The sequence below is a fragment of the Gymnoscopelus braueri genome, assembly GCF_963280865.1.
Source record: "Gymnoscopelus braueri genome assembly, chromosome: 8".
NCBI lineage: Eukaryota > Metazoa > Chordata > Actinopteri > Myctophiformes > Myctophidae > Gymnoscopelus > Gymnoscopelus braueri.
Genome location: NC_137609.1, coordinates 54,109,140 through 54,129,609, shown reverse-complemented (window position 1 = coordinate 54,129,609; position 20,470 = coordinate 54,109,140). Strand labels below are relative to the sequence as shown.

At 40.3% G+C, this 20,470-nt stretch overlaps 1 protein-coding gene across 1 annotated transcript; it reads right to left on the bottom strand.

Moving 5' to 3' along the window:
* Positions 1-951: 951 nt before the first annotated feature.
* On the bottom strand, positions 952-13,834 carry LOC308091097 (uncharacterized protein). The gene is made up of 6 exons (XM_080436438.1): positions 13,784-13,834; positions 11,072-11,187; positions 9,961-9,989; positions 8,514-8,840; positions 5,311-5,634; positions 952-4,071 (listed from the first exon to the last, which is right to left on the bottom strand). Exons 2-6 carry the CDS (start codon positions 11,131-11,133, stop codon positions 3,947-3,949), a joined length of 867 nt encoding a protein of 288 aa, XP_080292564.1. The 5' UTR covers positions 11,134-11,187; positions 13,784-13,834; the 3' UTR covers positions 952-3,946.
* Positions 13,835-20,470: the final 6,636 nt, after the last annotated feature.

Below are 20,470 nucleotides of genomic sequence, written 5' to 3'. Positions count from 1 at the left end.
GATCATGTCATGGACCACTAGTTGAGAAACAGTTCACTCAATGACCTAAGATGACACTTCAATGTTGTTGACAGCAGTTACTGGAACTTCCACAGAAAAGGGAACTGGAATCTCAAGAAGTGGAAGTGTGGCCTGGTTGAGTCATCATTATTAGGAAATGTGCCCATATAATAGCATGTGTCTGCTCTAATATAGAGGGCTGGATGAAGTAAGAGAAATTCTCAAAAACACTCAAACACTCAAAAACGCTCTGCTCACTAGCATTATATTTCAGTTAAATAATGACTGTTAATTAAGGGCTTGATTAAAAAGTGTTGCGCATAGTATTGTGCAATGAATTATATCAATTATAACAGTCATTATTTATGAACATGTGTCTATGGACAATTGGTTGAGAAACAGTGTTATAAAGGGTTAGGCATATTTTAGTTCTTATAACTCTAATCATACGGAGTTATAAGCTGATCATAATATATTATAGACCTGGGATGCATAGTGTTAGTGTTACCAAAATAAACAAAGCCCATATCCCCTCCCAACAGAACAGTGGTCCCCAGGTTGAGTCTTAGTCAGGGTGGTGGTCCCTGGTTCACAATCAGTTGAAAGCCCCTGCCCTAGTTAGACACCTCATAAGTTAATTTTAGACTTTTATTTATTTTTTCATATTTTTCACCCAAACCCTCTGGGCTCTTTAACTTTGATTGGCTCTCCAGGATTTTCCACAAGGATTTGGGTTTGCATTAATTGAGAGGTGATTCTAGACACCTATAAGAACACATTGGTGAAGAAAGCTATTGGATTTGGTAGTACATTTTTTCACAGATGGTCCAAACATCTTGCTAAAATTCCCTAACTACATGGACAAATCAAAACAAAAGAAACACAAAGTATAATTTGTTTTTCATTGATTGAATACTTTAATAACAGTTTGCAAAAACAGGGCACGGTGGCACAAATGTATAAAAAAGAATGCTAAAAGGATGACCCAGATAAGCCATTAAGGTCATGTGTATTCAATTCATCGAGACATTTAAAAACAAACAATAATATACACTATTGTGCAAAAAAATACATATGAACAAAAGATATGTGCAGTAAACAGTTGGGGGGGGGGGGGTGACATTGTCATCACAAGGAAGTGATCCTTGTGATGACAGTCTTTGACAAATTGGTTATAAATACACAATTTAAAATGAGATCCCCACGCACTCAAATCATGATGACATTTAAGAAAACAGACAGATATACACTACTATGCAAAACGTCATACAATCAGCTTACAGGTATGAGAAACAAGAAATATATACAACTAGAAAATGTGCTCCTCGGAGCACAGGTCTCCGCCAGTACTGTTCCTGATTAATCCTGTCTTACCTATTTATATTACATATTGTCACGTGTCACTTGACCAATGTTAGCTTGGCTGATGGAAGCTCACTTCAAAAAATATAAATTATTTTTTGTATGACAAAAAATATAAATGATTTTTTGAAGTGCGTCACCTATTGCTATTTATAGGTTTCTATGTCATCATGCGTCTCACTAGTCAATCAGAGCATTGGTGACAACAATATTGTCACGCGAAGCTTGACCAATGTTAGCTTGGCTGAGACGGGGGGACACACGGAAGGACGGAGACAAAAACATACTCTCCACCTCTGGCGGAGACAATAAACAGTTCGAGGAGGGGGGGGGGGGGCTTAGGTTAAGACTTTCACAGGGGCCAGTTTGGAATTGCAGCCTCCTGAAGGTGTTTTTTTAGGGCAGTTTTGAAAGTCTCTGGTACAGTAGGTTATACTCAGATTCACTCAATGCACTTCACAATACCTTTTCAGACATCTCTGTGTATTCAACATTATAAAACCTTATAACCTTTGAACCACTATCTAAGCCGGCATATAAAAATAAAACAAAACTAAATGAGTAGTCAAACCTCAGGCCTGATATCTTATTGTCTTGAGCATCGACTGAATCTGTAACAAGTGGGATTGTACTCGGCCCATCAATAAAATAATGCTGAAAATTAACAAGCTTTAAGCACTGTTGGTAACTGTGACTAGCCTGGTAAACCCTCCCTCCGGAAATCTAATTTCTATTTGATTCCAGGAGTGAGTCTGGCCTGATCGCCCATTCTGCAATATTGGCTGCGGGCTGGAGTTGGGCGGGAGTAATACAGTTGACTGACAACCCCTTCAGCCAATGATAATTTTTCCCCTTCAGCCAATCAGCAGTTCACCAGTCTAATGTGACGCAACGGGACTTTTGAGACGTTCATGCCCAAAATGGGTTGCCTTATTCGGATACATGGGTGTCACTGCCCACCCCTACCGGTTCTCTAAATTTTTATTTTTAAATAGGCTTTGTCATGATTAATTGACCACATATATGAAGTTAAACAAGTAAATTCTATCCAAACGATATCTTATAAGTAAATTCCGTGCCTCAAAATAGAAGTTAGAGAGCTTTTTGAAGTAAAAAAATAGCGGAGAATATAGCGGACATGAAAAAGATGGCTGCCGTTCGTGTTTTGGGTTCACTCGAACTCGCCACCTGATTGGCCAACTGTCGCTGTCAATCACAGAACGATGTGCGACGACGCTGATAGGCTCGGTTAGCTGGTAATTTCACTAGAAACCCCCACAATGGGCTATCAGGCCAGACTCACTCCTGGAATCAAATAGAAATGAGATTTCCGGAGGGAGGGTTTACCAGGCTAAACTGTGACTGCACAATACCCTTGTTTACATTTTTTAACTCTATGACTTCCTCTTTCTATATCAATGTAGCGCAACATCAGGCACACATGCACACGCTCACGCATACACGTGCACGTGAGTGATCGCCAATTGAAATAACGTATTTAATATGTAGGCTTAATTATTAACCCACAAGATAAAACTGAAATCCTTATCATTGGCACAGACGCTCAAAGGCTTGTAATAATGAATACACTCGGAAATCTGTCCTCACAGGTGAAACCAACTGTGAAAAACCTGGGTGTTATCCTTGACCCTGACCTCAATTTCGGAAAGCACATTAGCATATGCCACTAAAATAGCCTTTTATCATCTGAGAAACATTGCAAGAGTCAGACCCTTCCTCTCCCATGCCTTTGTACCATCAAGATTAGATTACTGTAACGCACTTTACACAGGCTTGCCTAAGAAAACTACTGAGCGGCTGCAACTCATTCAAAATGCAGCAGCCAGAATCCTAACCAACACCAGGAAAAGGGATCACATTACCCCTGTACTTGCGTCCTTGCACTGGATCCCTGTGAAGTTTAGGATAGCTTTTAAAGTTAGTTTACTTGTTTTTAAAGCCTTGAATGGTCTAGCACCTTCCTATTTGTCGGATTGCCTGCAGAAGTATGTCCCAGGCCGCACCATCAGGTCACTCGGTGCTGGACTGCTGACGTAGCTATCAACAAATGGTAAGCTCTGGTGCTTTGGTAGCTATGCACCGAGGATTTGGAACTTACTCCCCCTGCATATCAGACAGGCAAGCTTGTCCTGCCCATAACTCCATCCTGAGTCCACCACAGCTAAAAACCTGAGCGAATGTGCTCTAAATTGCGTATTTTTATCACAATGTTATATATTATTTTTTTTCATATCTGACACTCCTAATGACATAAAACTGTCCACAGTGTCTGTGTGAGATGAATCCCTCCGGAAGTCTCGCAAACCGAGATTTCGCCCATGATCACTGATGTAAACACTACGGCGGCCCATTTGGGACAAAAAACACTGTCCGATATGAACAAAAAATATAATAAAATTGCGATAAAACTACGCGATCTAGAGCATGGACCGTCCGCTCAGGTTTTTAGCTGCGGTGGACTCAGGATGGAGTTATGACATGTTTCTACTGTACCACTCCTCCTAGGATATAATAAATCATATAAAAGGTAAGAAAAACGTAGTCTAAAATTCTAGTTTAACAGTTAAATGATACAGAGAACAGAGAACATATAAGCCATGGTTATTATCACATCACATGGTACAATTACCCTGCCTCCACTCGACACTTCAGTGGATGATGCAGTGGGTTGTTTCTCTATGGGTTTGCCTGAAAAAAGAAAGAAAAAAAGGGTATAGTTAACAATTCAAAATGGCTGACAACAAAGCAGTGTTGTTATCTATCTTAACGTGTTACACAGAAACAACTCTTTAACCACAGGATGCTCTTTATGTTGCTGTTACCCAAGCCTGTCTTTTGCACAAAACACTGCAGCCCGTCTGTTAACAGGGACTCAGAACATGTCCTCCCTCCACTGGCTCCCTTTATTTTATATAGGTTTCAGTTTAAGATTTCATTGTTCATTTTTAAATCTTTAATTGGGTTGGCAGTGGCACCATTAGGCCTATATATCGGAGCTTCTTCATGTCATTACCCCCCACCAGGTCTTCCTTTCATTTGGCAAGGTCAATGAAAACCAGCCCAAAATAAGCGACTAGGCAGGTTAGTCCAATTTTATAGTCTAATGTTGTTTTAGAGCTGTGTTTATCAAACACTTTCATGTCAAGGACCCCGAAATTAATATGTATTTGGCCACGGAAGCCCATCTGAAAATATTTTGTGCCAGGGACCCCCCATGCAAGATTTGTGTTGTAAAGTGTTTCACAGACATTCCTCACATGCGTTGTGAGCTTGTAGATTGTCTATTTTCAAATAGCCGATGTATATAGGGCATAGCAGTGGGGGGCCATTTTGTGGTGCCACAGATATAAAACCCATTACTGGTTCCTACAGTGATTTCGGAAATATTTATATAAATTATTTTACGCCTCTGAACCTGTGAATGGTGAATCATGACCATAAAACATTTGATTCTGTGTCAAAACATATTTGAAAAAAGGGTATTTATTAAATATAGTATAATATAATTAAATATTCAAATATATTCAAAAATATTCAAATATATTCAAAAATATTCAAATATGTTTTGACACAGAATCAACCAGCAATTACCAATATTTACAAATTACTGTATAGTCGAGTCTGTGTCTCGCGCTGCTGGTATGAAATGCTTGCCTTAGCCGCAGCTTTCACTACACAGTAGCAGGAGTTGGTTGGGCTTGACGTGCCGGGACGGCTTGTACACGACCCAAAACCTGTCTGGTTTTCTATGTTTAACTCTATGTAAAGTGCACCCACAAACACACACACACACACGCACACCTGCACGCCCACCTGCACGCACGCCCGCCCGCACGTACGCACACACACACACACACACACACACACACACACACACACACACACACACACACACACACACACACACACACACACACACACACACACCTTTGACAGTGAGCTCCAGTTGTCGTTGGTATAACATGAGGATATCACAGTTGTAAGGCCCAGCATCGTTCAGACTGACGTTCATCAGAACCACAGAGAAGTTCCCCTCAGCGTAGAGATGAGGGAATGTACGGATTCTGTTCCTGAAGCGTTCCTGATAGGGTAATAATAAGCGTTTCTGATAGGTTTTGCCGTATATGATGTCAATGATGCTGTATAGGCCTTTGTAGTACCAGGAGACTACCAGGATTGATGAAGTGGTGTAGGAACAGGGCAGCAGAACGTCTTCACCTACAAACGCATCGATCCTCTCATGACCATACACTACGCACGCACGCACGCACGCACGCACGCACGCACGCACGCACGCACGCACGCACGCACACACACACACACACACACACACACACACACACACACACACGAAGTGAGTAAAATCCTCAACATATTCTTCACGACCATAACCTCAGATTTGGTTGAAAAACTACCCCCTCACTCTGGGTGCTATGGTGAAGAGTATGTTGACTCATTTTACGAAAAACAGGGTGTACGCAAAGATGATTTTAAACTCTCCCCTGTGAAAACAGAAGAGGTGTTTAAAAAATTGAGTGCTCTTCATCAACACAGAGCCACAGGCCTCGACAATATCCCCGCCAAATTTCTAAAAGACTCAGCCGCCTCCATTGCTCCAATCATTACCCACATAATAAACCTCTCCATCATACAGGGACGGGTCCCTAACGATTTCAAAAAAGCAAGGGTGACCCCTCTGTACAAAAAAGGAAACAAATTAGACCCTGGCAACTACCGCCCTATTTCTATTCTTAGCTCCATCTCGAAAGTCATGGAAAAAATAGTCTATGAACAGGTCGATAAGTATCTTGCCGAGAAAAATCTAATCTACAAATTCCAATCTGGTTTCAGAACAAATCACTCCACTGACACATGCCTTCTCTATTTGAACGACTCCATCAAACAAGATGTCGACAAGGGCAAATATTGCGGCATGGTCATGCTGGACCTCCAGAAGGCCTTTGACACCGTTAATCACCCAATCATGATCAATAAGCTCAAAGCAATAGGTTTTGATGATACGTCAGTGAACTGGATGAGATCCTACCTGGAAGGGAGGGAGCAAGTGGTGGAAGTAAAAGGCACCCAGTCCCCCCCTCCCTGTGACTTGTGGTGTTCCTCAAGGAAGTAGACTAGGACCTTTACTGTTCCTGATATATGTGAATGATATGTCTTCAGCCTGCGACTGCAAACTGTTCCTGTTCGCAGATGACTCGGCCCTGCTAGTCTCGGACAGGGACAGGCTGCAGGTTGAGAAAACTCTCAGCTCTGAACTCAACAAGATCTGCATCTGGCTCTCTGACAACAAACTTTCATTACACCTGGGTAAAACTGAATCCATCCTCTTTGGGTCCAGTCCTAACCTTAGCAAGGCAGAGAGTTTCACGATCAAAGTGGGTGATGATGTCATCAAAAGAAAGGATGAAATTACCTACCTGGGCTCCATCTTGGAGGCAAACCTCTCTGGTAACAAAAACGCCGAAAAAGTGATCAAAAATGTCAACCAAACAACACGCTATTTGTGGAGGATTGATCGTCTAGTCAGTAAGAATACTCTGAAGATTCTTGCAGGGGCCCTCATTCAAGGTCATTATGATTATGCATGCACTTCATGGTATCACAACACCTCCAAGGCCTTAAAGGAGAAACATGCGCTGAAACTTCCTGAGAGGCTACCGCTAACGCCGACCGATTTAACACTGGTTGCTTGTTTCTTTCCAGAACCTGGCAACTTGGTGTTGCCAGGTAGAGAAACAAGCAACCAGTGTTAAATCGGTCGGCGTTAGCCTCTCAGGAAGTTTCAGCGCATGTTTGACTATCATGAGACTCTACAATGAGTAGTAGTAGAGAAAAAAATAACTTTGCATCGGTTACAATAGACGAATTTCCCTAAGCCACGCGCTCCCATTATGACAACGGAGGGGGTTGACAAAATGACGACAGGGGAATCTCTGGAAAAAAACAACACCACTGTTTACGTCGGTAGGTGAGTAACGAGACATCAAAGATAACACTTAAAATGTCCGGAATTCTCCTTTAAAAACAAGGCTCCAAACATCCCAAAACAAACTTGTAAGGCTACTTCTTGGCCTCAATCACAAAACCCATCTAACCCCTGCTCATTTTGCTAGGATTGGATGGCTTAGGGTTGAGGACAGAGTACAGCAACTTGCTATGGGCCTGGTCTTCAAGATACACCACAACATTGGGATCCCCCTGTATTTGTCAAAATACTTCCAAAATGTTAAAGTCCATGATCATAACACCAGAGGCAGCTCCACAAATCATGTTCAACCCAGATTTGGCTCAACTAAGGGAATTAACTCGTTCTCATGATATTCATCAAAAATGTGGAATGCCCTACCAAAAGGAGTAAAGGAGTGTAAAACCCTACTCACTTTCAAAACTGCCCTAAAGATACACCTTCAGGAGGCTGCAATTCGAAAATGGCCCCTGTCTAAGTCTTAACCTAACCCCCCCCCCTCTTTCATTCTCTTCTTTTGTATATATTTTTTTCTCTCTTCATACCAGTAACCTGAAAGCTGATTGTATGACATTCTGTATAGTAGTGTGTATATCTGTCTGTCTCTTATATGTCATCATGATTTGTGTGCATGGGGTTCTCATCTTAAACAAGCCAAGTGCTTAATGAGTCTTCCAGTTTAGTAGACCTTGTATTGTGAATTTGTACTTCCATGTACTGTGATTCCCATGTCTTCTTACTAAATAAAAGTACATCAATCAATCAATCACACACACACACACACACACACACACACACACACACACACACACACACACACACACACACACACACACACACACACACACACACACACACACACACACACACACACACACACACACACAGCACAGCACATTTTCAACAGAAATAATGACTATGAGTGACTGTGGGTGAATAATGGCCCTTAAAAATAAGCATGCCTTGATGAACATATAATATCACACGCACGCACGCACGCACGCACGCACGCACACACACACACACACACACACACACACACACACACACACACACACACACACACATACACACACACACACACACACACACACACACACACACACACACACACACACACACACACGTCACACACACACACACCAACCTGTGACAATGAGCTGTAGTTGTTGTTTGTAACCAAGTATTTTACAGTAAAAGGCCCCGTTGTCGTTCAGACTGACGTTCATCAGAACCACAGAGAAGTTCCCCTCAGCGTAGAGATGAGGAAATGTACGAGTTCTGCCCCTGAAGCGTTTGTCCTGAGGTTCCAGATCAGGTTTGCCGGCGATGATGTCATAGAGGGAATGAGCGTCTTCGTAGCGCCAAAACACGTTGTAGGGCTTTGATGAAGGGCTGCTGGGGTCAGGTCTGTAGGAACAGGGTAGCAGAATGTCTGAACCTGCAAACACACTGATCCTCTCCAGACAATGCACTACAACACACACACACACACACACACACACACACACACACACACACACACACACACACACACACACACACACACACACACACACTAAATAATTAAAAACAATTATTACTAGGTCAGATTTCCAGAGAATCTTAACCCCAAAGACAAATCCTGTTAATTCATGAAATATATGGTTTTGTAGTTGTATTAAGGGGTACATCAAAATCTGCTGTATATGAGAAAAATGTGTCCATGACCGAAAAGTTTGTCCGTGAATTTTCTTGATAGACACTTTTACAAACACATTGGTGAATAAATCTCTTGGTAAGGAATTTCTTGGATTTTATTTTAGAAACTACAATTTCCCCAATGTATATGACTTTCAAGCACTTTCCTCACATTTGATCTCAAATCAGAATATTTTTAAATATGTTTCAGCATAGTGGGGGCCGCCATCTTTAAAAGGTCAATTTTGAGGAATTAGCAGCCATTTTGAGCTGCAGCATCCCTTAATACCTAAAAACACAATTTCCCTTCAGCCCTTTAAATAAGCACACATCATTTTCTGAAATTCTGCCTAAACTATATAACCAAAGACGGTCAGCAATGCAGGAATAGGCTACTGTAGACTGTTATGATGTTAATATGAACTGGAATATGTACTGTAGACTATTACGGTGTAGCACATCACTATAGGAAATATAGTGATGTGGAATGGTTGATTAAGCAATTATTTAAAGTATAGAAATATTATCAATGATTGATTATGCAATACGTTTTCTGTTTTATATAGCTTAGAAATATTATATATATATATATATATATATATATATATATATATATATATATATATATATATATATATATATATTTATATAGCATGGGAATATTTTCGTTTTCAATGATTGAGTATTATACAATTGATTTTCAATAGATTATTCAATGCAAGAAGGGTAGGCACTATAAGCTATAGCTTCAGCCTATGCCTTTTCGGTCAAGCAGTTTTGTTCTGCTTTGTTTTTGTTTTTAATTGTTTTGTCTTTTATTGTATGAAATGCCATATGTGTGTACGGTTTTTGTTGCCCAAAATAAACTTTAACTAACTAACTAATTGGTAATGCAGTGTTTATGGTGATCTTACCTGGGTTAAACAGCAGGAAGATCACAATCCTGTGAAATAAACAGTCATATTAACACTTAATAAACATACATGTCAGTCATATTAACACTTAATAAACATACATGTCAGTCATATTAACACTTAATAAACATACATGTCAGTCATATTAACACTTAATAAACATACATGTCAGTCATATTAACACTTAATAAACATACATGTCAGTCATATTAACACTTAATAAACATACATGTCAGTCATATTAACACTTAATAAACATACATGTCAGTCATATTTAAACGTATAAGAGCTCATCCTCACTAATACACACCTAGGAGGTTTAGACAACTCCTTGTTGTAGTCCTAATTATCTAGTATAGACAGACTAGAGTCTAGACTATTCAGATGACATCTGCCTGCTATCTGACCATGTGGAGCAGGCACAGCTGCTCTTGTCTAGAGTGAGCCAGAGTGTGCCAAGGTTGAAAGAAAACTGAGGTGATCACCTATAACACATGGGATGGGACTTAAACCTGTAACACTGTTAGAGGTGATCCACCTCTAACAGGAAGGACTGCGCTGAAAGAAAGTCAAGGACTTCAAATAAAGTCCTTGCTCATGGGTCAGTTTGGAGAGCTCTGAGTCTGAATGGCATGTTAAAGTCCAACATCCCCCGACATATCAAGCTCAGCTTCTAGTCTTGTTACTGTAGAGTCTGTTCATTTACAGTAGCTCTGATTGTTGGACCCTAATAAAGCATGCCCTACAGAAGTCCCTGGTCACTGGGCTAACAAGAGTAAGTAAGAAGAGAGCAGCCAGATTTGCCCCTTCATGGACTCTATTTCCTCAAAGGTTGAATTAGTTGGGGCTTGTGGACATTAGCTTTTGAGCTAGGTGGGAGTGGGTTATGGCTTAACGATGTGAGATTATGTGTTTTTATATATGTATGCATATATATGTGTGTTGTGTTTACTTATATGTGTGTATTCATTTTGTGGATACATAATTTATTTTTTGTTGTCTTATATATCAACCATATCTTTTTTTGGTCATAGACAACAGGAGCTCCCAGCCAGCAAACCTGCTGTGGGAGCCGACACACATCAATCAAGACAGTGTCCTATACACATACCGTCGCAAATGTATGAAAGATGCAGGGGTGGAAAGTACTGCCAGCTGTGCCGAGCTAGCCATATGTATGGAGGATCGAGATGACTGGAGTTGTCAGAGGGCTCGTCTGTGGGTGACCTAGAGAGATAATGAGACAAGTTGCGTTAATGTGAAGCCAGAACAAAGATGTTGCACGCACGTCCTTGTAAATACGAGAGCTGCTCTCTAAAGGACTTCTTCTAATACCCCAGTTGTATTTACACTGTAAACAGAAGGTAAAAGACAAACAACCTTTCAGCGTATAAGATCAAGATTTATTTAAAGAATTAAGACAACAAAACACATGCACTCAGCAGTGCATCAGACCTGAGGTAATCCTTGCCTAACAGATGCACTCAGCAGTGCATCAGACCTGAGGTAATCCTTGCCTAACAGATGGCAGACATATGAGGCCTACACTAAAGCTGTGGCCTCCATAACACTCTTCTTAAGTTGAGTTTTAAAAAATCAGAACATACAGCCTTTAATCAATAGATTAATCAGTTATGAGGTGGACATTAGCCAACTCATAACCACTATCTAAATATATGGCTAAAGGATCACCCAACTTAATAACTTCAAATAAATGATAAGATCAGTCCACCCACTAATATGAGTATTTGAGTACTTTAAAAAAAAAACGTTATCACATGATGACACAATACTGGCTTGAACTTTTCCCAGATAGAGGGATGGAGGTGAAAGGATAGATAAAGGACCTATTCATAGAGGCCTAAGACGTCAGAATCAAGCATATAAGCAACATTAAAATGTTTCCACAGAGACGCGTCTCAAAATATGACCTGCATGAGCCGACCTGGCTGGGTGTTGTAGGTTTTTTGTGATACATCCTCCAGGGGAAAGTAGTGTCCTTTGCTGACTGCACTACACCCCACGGGGAACATTCTTTGCGTAAAAAACATTATTGAGACAAAGTCACAATAATATAAATAAACTAAAATGGGCACTAGAAAAGTCTGAATAACTTAAAAATGATGTTGTTTGGAAGTGAAAATAATGCATTTTGTTCATATCTGTTGTAAGCAGGGAGCAGATATGTGGTCACCAATATTTTTACTGGCATCATGGCAAGGTAACTACACAACCAAAACCTCTTCCAAAGTGACATTGTGCTTCAAGTTTGTTTCCACAATGCTAACTGTAACCTAGTTTATTGTGTGCTACTGAATACCAAAGGGAAAAACATAGATACACATAGAACACATATGTTACAAGCTAAGCAACCAAAAGCAAAATGTTTATTTAGTCAGTAATTAAAATAATATATCAATATTTTAGACCGCGTCTCAGCATTGGTAATGTGTGACAAATTGTAACACAAACATACTATTTGTCCCACATTTGATTTGTTGGGATCTGGTCACCCTGCATGGCAGTTGACACAACCCGGGATTGATTTAAAACTTCACTTGTATCATAGTAATGTCCCACTTTATATTACGAAAATACTATCATTGAGAGATTTTCATGTCAATAATTTTTTGCTGTAATTATGGTTGTTGAAAATGACACACTTATTCAATAGCTTCAGCTGACATCTTGAAAAAGGCTAACTCTTTTCTGCTTCACCCAGAGATTTTAATAAATTCACAAATTCATTAATAATAATAATAATAATAATAATATTACTATTATTAATAATAATAATAATAATAATAAACTTTATTTGTATAGCACCTTTCATGACATGAAATGCAGCTCAAAGTGCTTTACAGAGCAATAATACAATTACAGTTAGAACCAAATTAACAATAAAGCAAACAAAGATAAAATAAAATAAAATAAAAGCAAGCAAAAGCAAAGGCATAAAACAACATTAAAATAGGGAATACAGTGAGGAATTAAAAATCAACCAAAGAATCAGCTAAAAGCAAGAGTGAAGTAATAGGTCTTGAGCTGTGCTTTAAAGCTATCGACAGAGGCTGCCTGTCTTAGGTGTAATGGGAGTTTATTCCACACTGTCGGTCCGTAAAAGCAGAATGCTGCTTCACCGTATTTTTTATATGTCATTGTAGGCACCTCGAGCAGGTCAGCACTTGAAGACCTGAGGGCCCGGTTTGGAACATATCTCTCTAGGCAGTCAGAGAGGTAGTATTAGTATTATTAGTATTATTAATTATTCTTGGGCCTTTTTTTCTATGGCCTGATTTGACCTAGTTTTGACCCTTTAGCCTAGTAGGATACTATGTAGTTGTTTTGTTGCCTTTGCAGTTTTTTTATGCCAATGTTTTTTAAACCTTGCAGCACTTTGAGGTTTACGAAAATGTAAAGCGTGTTATAAATAAAATGTATTATTATTAGCAACCTGCTAATTGCCAACTAGCTTGTAAAGCAAACTTTTTTTTTCTTTTTTTTTTGCGTATTTCTGTATTCTTGGTTTTTTTCATGCTAAAACATGCTGACGTAATTTTGTTCTCATTTTTGTCAAACTAAGTTCTGAAAATTGATTTTTTTGTTTTGTTTTGTTTTGTAACTAAGGTACGCTACAAATAGGGCATTGGCATATACGCCCCGGCTTCAGCCTACACCTTTTCGGTGTCACCTCTGTATCTGTAAACCAAACTGAAGTACCCACAGTATTCATGTTATGTTAAAGCACCGAAATAAACTATGTAGCCTAAAACTAATTTCATTACGTTTTGATGATAGAAAAAGTGATTTATGCTCCACTAACCTCTTCAGCAAAACACCGTACAGCGCGCGTGTGGTAAACCTACAGTATTCTCTTCCTCAAGTTAACAATGCTGTATGGGGGGTGGGTGCGTACTGTGACAGGTCCATGACTGTCATCACTCACTCACTCACTCACTCACTCACACAAACACACACACACACACACACACACACACACACACACACACACACACACACACACACACACGCACGCACGCACGCACATTCTTAACACACAGGCCCATTTCACTTTCTTTCTTTTTTTTAGATAGGAACCATGCACCTCAAAGTCTGCAAGGACCAACACAAGCACTTTGCCATCTTGTCGTAGGATTGGCGCTTTTTACTCTTATATACTCATTATGTAAGATGCAACAATAACATCTTGAATCTAGAAACTTGTTCAGTTTATGTTTCTATGAGACGTCAGGGGATGGGGTTTTTGCAGAAAGGTGTTCTTTGGAAGGCAGACGGTAGGTGGGTTGAAAGCCACCCACCTGTTATTTCCTCAAACACGCGCTATACTAAAAGACCACATCCTGTGTCCTCTGTGCCCTACGCCCGAGGGGTTTCATATCTACGGTTGCATGCACAACCATCACTCTTTGCAGCAAAATATGAAGTAAAGACTCCTGTATATGCATGCATAACACCAACACACGTGACAACACTGGTCTGTGTGAAAGACATCAAACCTCAGAATGGTAAACTAGTGTGTTTTTCTCCCAAAGCATCACAAAGCGTAGAGAAGAGACGTGTTTACAAAGCACTGTTATTGACAACATTTACATCTTTAAGTAAGTAAATAAGTATGTTACACTTTCAATAAAGCACAGCAGCAGAACGGAAACCCACCCATATTTATTAGAAATGTGTTGGCATGAAATGTGGTTTCATTTGAACACTTTAGCTTGACAGGGTCTATGTAGTTTAGCTTTGTTTTCTAAATATGCTACTGACCTCCAGTAATGAAATGTCAAACAATAAATTCAGTTTCTATTCATTTTGTAAGTGTATTTGTTTTTTGCGTGTGTGTGCGGGGGGGGGGGGGGGGTGTACATTAGGCCACCTGCCCTGCAAGCGACTAAGCGCTGTTAGTCTGTGTTTTAAACCAGCTTTGGCTCTTGCACCGTCAGTGCACAGCAGTCAACACATTTTGCCCTAAACGAGCAATGGTTGTGTCCAGTGTGAGGATTTAATATTGCCTGCAGCAAGTCCTAAGCACTGTATAAAATAATGTTTTGTGAATGATGAGCATGTAAATAAAATATAATAAATGTATTCACTTGTAGATTCACAATTGAGAGAGATAGAACAAGAAATGTAGGTACAGGCAAGATTTACAATTATTTTAAGTAGTTACAAACTTTGCTGTTTTATTTCTCGGGTGCGTAGGATGTTTGTGCATGTGATGAGGACAGCATGTGTCTGTACAGCATCTGTAAGTTCAAGCTCAATGCCAAGAACACAAAAGTAATGGCAGAACCATTGCTATACTACCAGAGAGGGACTGTGCTCGAGGTAGTCAAGGACTTCAAATGTTTTGATGTCTCGACTGCCTCGATGGAACAGTGTCTGGCCTTCAGACAAGGGCACTTGCCTGGAATGCCTTGTATGGGATGAGGAGGGAAACATGGACCCCCTATGGTGGTATGTTTTTTCCACCACTGATGGTGAGCCCACTGACACTGTGGGAGCCAACCCAAGGCTCAGCTATGAGGGTGTAGATACACTGCTGTGTGACAGCAAGGCTAGAAACACTAGAAAGGGCCTGGGCCGTAGCGTGACGGTCCAGGCACCCTAGGCTGCAATGCCAGCCTGACAGCGTTCCCGACGACCTTTGCTGCGTGTCACCCCCCCCCCCCCACCAAAAAATCTTTAAGAAGCACTGGAGAGCTCTGGACCCTGATGCTGGATAGGAGGAGTGTGGAGAGACCCAGGAGTCCTGAGTTGGTGTTGGCTATAGGCCACACCCTGCTATAGGCCACACCCTGCTATAGGCCACACCCTGTTGGCTATAGGCCAGACCCTGCATAACATCATGGATCTCTATACCAAGAGCTGGTTCTGGTGACCAATAGACATTTCTTTAATTTTTAAAGATTTATTTTTTGGCTTTTTGCCTTTATTGATAGGACAGTAGGCTGACAGGAGATGGGCAGAGAGATGGGGACATGCAGCAACGGCCGTCGGGATCGGGACTTGAACCCACGACACTCTGTCAGGCTACACTGAGCCTAGGTGCCTGGACCGCTACACCAGCGATCCGGGCCACCAGTTGACATTTCTGTCAACAAGAGTTACAAAGGGAAGTTGTGCTTCAACAATGTGATTCTCAGTGGAGTGATAAACCCCCAAACCAGTGTATCATATTCTAAACAATGACAATATGGAAAAGGTAGCAGCAGATCTCAAATTCAGGTCTAAGTGATGCGTGATTTTCTATTGTGATAGTAAGCCAAATGAAAGAAGTGAAATGTATTTCTATCCAACTATTATTGTGGGGGAAGGTTCAGGATCAATACCTTTTTTGGGTGTGTGATCCGGTCGGGAGCAGAAGCAACCCTATATGCCTCACCCCCAAATAACCCCGGCCTCGATCAAGGGCATTGTAATTTTAGGGCCTACCTAATAAAATCCTTGATGCGGCGTCGTAGTTTAGCTTATTTTTAAAATACAAAATAAATATAAATGTAAGTGTACTTTCCGGAGACTATTTACACTAGTCTACCTTTGTAATCGATTCAGCATTTAAATTGGGTAACCAAAACAAAGCGGCTCCGCAAAACCTGAAGCAGCAAAAACCGAAAGCTATTTCTTTTCTCTTTTTTTTTTGACCGGATCACACGGGCCATTTAATAACGAATACCAGGCTTTCCTCCGAGGTGGAAAGCCTGGTGATGCGAGGTTAGTAGTGAACCAGAGCTGATATTCTGGATAAAGGCCTAACTAGACAGACCAGGGCTGGATCCCTGAATGGGCATGCTGGGCCCAGGGGGCCAAAGGTCAGGGAGGCCCTCCAGATATTTAGGCCAATTGAGACCCACTCAGTCAGCAGAAGGGACATCTAAGTGGGAATCTTAATTAATTAAAGCGCTCCTCATATGTGTCATTTTTACAACATTAATAAAGTACTGAAAGCACTCAGGTATCTTATCAATACTACCTTTAGCCCCAGCATGTCTGTTTTTAAAACCATAGGCCATTGTACTGCACAGGCTTATGAAACCATCTCATATTTTGTTACTACTTACTTTTTTCCAACACTCTATGGAAGGGAACTGATAATAAAACTAGAAAAAGTGCTACTCGGAGGTCTCTATGTCAGGTAGGTTATTGTGGGCCAGCAATGTTCGGAATTCGCTAATCAGGATGGAATATGAAAAATGTATCGGATCCGTCTTGATCACTTGACTATAGAGATAATGTGTACCAATTTGCGTGATGTTTGGACGCAATTTGTAGGAGTAATATAAAGAAAATAATTTTCACAAAGATCGATCTCCTGGTGGCGCTGTAATAAAGTGGTGGCATTTGTTCCTCAAGGTTGTACGAATGTGCGTACAAAGTTTCACCGCAATCGGACATGATTTGTGGCATTTTGTTCAAAACGGGCCACTCCTGCAAACAATAGATGTCAATCTTAGCCAATCAGGATCAAATATGAAAAATCTAACAGATCCATCTTGATCACATGACTATAGGGATCATGTGTACCAATTTGCATGAACTTTTGATAACATCTAAAGTATTATCAAAATTATTATCATCCTGGAGGCGCTCTAAAAGCCAGACGTGAAAAATGCAGGGCAAAGGGTTTTTACTTGGCCTCAGATTGGTGCAGTTATTGGTTGATTTCAAAATTGGCATTTTTATTCATTTCTTTGTTATGGTTTATTATTGCTGCTACAATGTGTGAGGAACCAACCAACACAAATTCATATTTACTCTTATAATCTCGCATGTAAGATGTAACAATACAAATATGTTTGCAGAGATGGTCTTTTGCAGAGAAGTGCTCTTTGGAAAGCAGAGGGTTGTGTGGTTAGGCTTAAAGTATCGCCTGTTATTTCCTGTTCATGTCAGACCTTACTATAATGCTTATGGGAAAGTTTGCTTAACATGTGGGGAAGAAACAGTTGGTTTCTCATGTGACTGAAAATACAGCACCCTAAAGATGATAATGGTGGCACCACAGCATAAAATAACGTTAAATAGATTTGAGGGGAAATATTACTTGACACATCAGGGCTGATTGTAGGACCAAAGAGAGGCACATAGACCCTAATGATTAGGGGCTATGCCTCTCTTTGGTCCAATGTTATCGGGTGGATCAGCACTCTGAGGCCACAGTGGCGTTGATGCGTTGATGCCCCGCCCACTGGCCCCCATGCAGCTGATTTCACCGTTTTCTCCTCTGTCTCTTTCCTGTAGTTTTCACACTCACACAGACTACATACACCTGCTTCCTGTAGAACCGGACGTGAAGCGCTTGCGCTCACAGAAAGCAGTGGAGGAAAGTAACTAAGTACATGTACTCGAGTACTGTACTTAAGTACAAATTTGAGGTATCTTTACTTTACTGGAGCATTTTAAATGTTCAGTACTTTTTCTTCTACTCCACTACATCTCAGAGACAAATATTGTACTTTTACTCCACAACAATTATTTGAAAAATGTTGTTTCTAGTTACTTTGCAGATTTAGATTATCATTACAAAACATTCATAATGAGTACTTTTACTTGGTACTTTAAGTATATTTTGATGCGAATGCTTTTATAAATTTGGAATACCAGACTTTTACTTGTAACAGAATATTTCTACATTATAGTATTGATACTTTTACCTAAGTAAATGTGAGGACTTCTTCCACCACTGACAGAAAGGACTGAACCAGGCCCTTATAAGAGCGTAGCGTGCTGAGAAGGTGACAGAAAGGCTGACAAAGAGGATGATTAAAAGCAGTTACATATAAGGTCATCTGCCAGGAGCAAAGACAACAGTCTGTGTGACTTCTGAGACACTGTGTACGTGACAAACACAATACCAATCCTTTATTTATTTCACTGAGTTATACCACGTATTTAATACAAATCCATTCTTAACCCTTAAAGTATTTCAGTGGACTTCATGTCATTGTTTTATTTGATGGCCTTGTTGTCCTGGCATTTGACCTTTGTGACCTCAAAACAATTACAAGACCAAAGGCTAATTAATTGGACTAAAAAGATGAAATTCCAGCTTTCAAGTTATAGAAGCTGTCAAAAAAGGTGATAAATAGCACTTAAAGTATTTCTTAGAGAGGGGATCAGTGATATGCACTCTGACACTGGGTACTGAATTAACCATTTAAGCCCTATACTGTATTATACTTTGACATACGACGAATAGCAAAGATAGCCGATCTACAAGCTCACAATGCATCGCAAGGTGAGCTTGTGGATCGGCTAATTTTGCTTTTGAAAATGTGTGACCATTAGTGAACGAGTGACCTTAGTGAATCCTGTACAGAGCATGCTGGTGTGACAGAGAGGATGATGGTCAGAGATGTCTCACACAGAGTGTTATGTTGTGATGCATGTCGCCCTCTTGTGGTTACATTCAAAGCTTTGAAAAATACTTGGTATTTTAGTTTACTTGATGATGCAAATAAGAATAAAATACATGAGAAACAATGAATGGATGAATGAATGAATGTCAATCAATTAAACCCTACAAGTTTACACAGAGACAGGGCCAGACCGAGGCAGTAAATTAACTGGTAACCAAAGAACTGGGCACTAGACAGAATCAGGCCCTGAGCTGACACCAAAATGTACACCAAAAAATGTGATATGATATGAATCGTGTGAAAATGTGTATTTACGTAACACTAGCTCAGATAGAGATTTCTGGTTCATCCAGGCTTTGTTGTTAGAGAAGCAACGCACCTTTTTTTGGGACACACACACACACACACACACACACACACACACACGTGTGTGTGTGTGTGTGTGTGTGTGTGTGTGTGTGTGTGTGTGTGTGTGTGTGTGTGTGTGTGTGGACTCATTTCACTGTGCAAATATTATAATGTGGGGACTAAATAATTACAATCATAATCATTGTAATGCAACTACTACTAATAATGAAAACAATAATAATCTGGGCCATTGTCTCCACTCCCTTCCTTCAGGCACTTGCAAATCAAATCAACAGATGTTCCCTGATCTTCGTCTAGGTGGGGGGGATTCTCACTGACCCCCACTCACATGAACCTCCTCTTATTTTAATGTGAAGTACTGTGTTTAAATAAAGGTGAACTGAAATGTGACGTTAGTATGGTCCCACTCTCCAGCCAAAGGGCTGGAGCCAGGAGAGGGCTCCAAGCTGCTATGATGCTGTTTGTACTTGTTGCTGAATGCTGAATATAAACCAGATAATGATTCTGAACATGGACTCTGGACGTCTTCTTATTTTAAGCAGCTATGCCTGGTAACCCGCAGTCTAGTTATGCTTCATTTATCATCACATGTGTAGCAGTGGTGGAAAAAGTACTCAAATGTTTTACTTTAGTAAGTAGGCTATCATCAATACTGCAATGTAGAAATACTGTGTTACAAGAAAAGTCCGGAATTTACTTGAGTAAAAGTACAAAGGTATTGGTATCAAAATATACTTAAAGTACAAGTAAAAGTACTCATTATGCAG